This window comes from Dipodomys ordii, unplaced genomic scaffold, assembly GCF_000151885.1.
Source record: "Dipodomys ordii isolate 6190 unplaced genomic scaffold, Dord_2.0 Scaffold11484, whole genome shotgun sequence".
NCBI classification, from domain to species: domain Eukaryota; kingdom Metazoa; phylum Chordata; class Mammalia; order Rodentia; family Heteromyidae; genus Dipodomys; species Dipodomys ordii.
Genome location: NW_012278696.1, coordinates 1 through 1,364, shown reverse-complemented (window position 1 = coordinate 1,364; position 1,364 = coordinate 1). Strand labels below are relative to the sequence as shown.

The 1,364-nt window shown below is 49.2% G+C and overlaps 1 protein-coding gene across 1 annotated transcript; it reads left to right on the top strand.

The window, feature by feature from the left end:
* Positions 1-733: 733 nt before the first annotated feature.
* Positions 734-1,301, top strand: LOC106002472 (apolipoprotein L2-like; the record flags this gene model as incomplete). The annotated part of the gene is made up of 1 exon (XM_013037342.1): positions 734-1,301. A coding segment is annotated over one exon (568 nt), but the record flags the coding sequence as incomplete, so codon positions are not given.
* Positions 1,302-1,364: the final 63 nt, after the last annotated feature.

Below are 1,364 nucleotides of genomic sequence, written 5' to 3'. Positions count from 1 at the left end.
AAGTTCCCAGGCGCATCTCCAGCCAGTCAGGAGGACAACCCAGATTCCATCATGAGGCTTAATCACACCCTGCTTCAAGTCTACCCTGCAGCCTCGCTCCCTCCCAGAGCTCAGTGCCTTCAGTCTCTAGTGCCTCTGGACGTTAGAAATGATGCCAAGGCATGCACCACATCACACTGCTAGGACTGGATGTCTATTGTCTGGAAACTGTGAGGCCAGAATGGTTTGGGTTCAGGTTGTTTTCTTCTTCTTGATTTTGACACTTGTGTAGGTATGTAATAAAATACCTTGAGTATGGCCACAAAGCATCTGCGACATGCTAAACATATTCACCTTTGAAAGAATGATGCTGGAAAGCTATAGACTCCTTTTCCATCCTAGTAAAAAGTGTTGTGACTTGTGTAGGAAAGAATTTTATGGAGTCCATTTTACAGATAAGCAAATGGTCCGTGTGTGTGTGTGTGTGTGTGTGTGTGTGTGTGTGTGTGCCACTATCAGGATTTGATCTCAGGGCCTTGTGCTTCCGCTCAGCTTTCTTGCTCTGGGCTGGTGTTCTGCCTCTAGTCTGACATTTTGCTGGTTAATTGACAATACTGCATCACAGAGTTTTCTGCTGCAGGCTGGTTAAAATCATGGTCCTCTAGGTCTTAGCTTCCTTAGCAGTAGGATTAATGTGTGAGCCGCTGACACTGAGTTGCAAATACTCTTAATTATATTACCTTAACTTTTACAGGGATGAAGAAGATGAGCTACGAGAAGCTCTGAGGAAGCTTCCAGAATCCATGGCCATGGAGGACAAAGACAGGCCCCAGAAAGACCTGAAGGATATGAAGATCTTTGGGGGGAGGTTTCCTCAGGTGAAATCAGAGGTTGAGGGGCGCATCAGGAGGCTCCGGGCCCTCGCAGAGGAGGTCAGCAAGGTGCACAAGGACTGCACCATCTCCAGCATTGTGGCCAACTCCACAGCTGTTGCCTCTGGACTCATGACCCTCAGTGGTCTTGCTCTGGCACCTTTCACAGCAGGACTCAGTCTGGGGCTGTCTCTGGGTGGGATAGGGCTGGGAGCAGCAGCTTCGGTGACCAGTGCTGCCACCAGCATTGTGGAAGAAACAAATATATTATCCGTCAGAGATGAAGCCAGCAACCTGGTGTCAGTCAGCCTGGAGACACTGAATGATTATTTAGTGGCTGCGGCTAAGACCGCACCTACAGTTGTATTGGCATCTGATGAGTTTCTCCAGAGCCTGACAAAGCTGGGGAAACACATCTGTGCCTTCAGACAGGCCAGAGCCAACCCTCAGGTACTGCGACAGGCGAGGGGCCTAATGAACACTTGGAGATCTTCGAGAGGCTTTGAGAGTGTG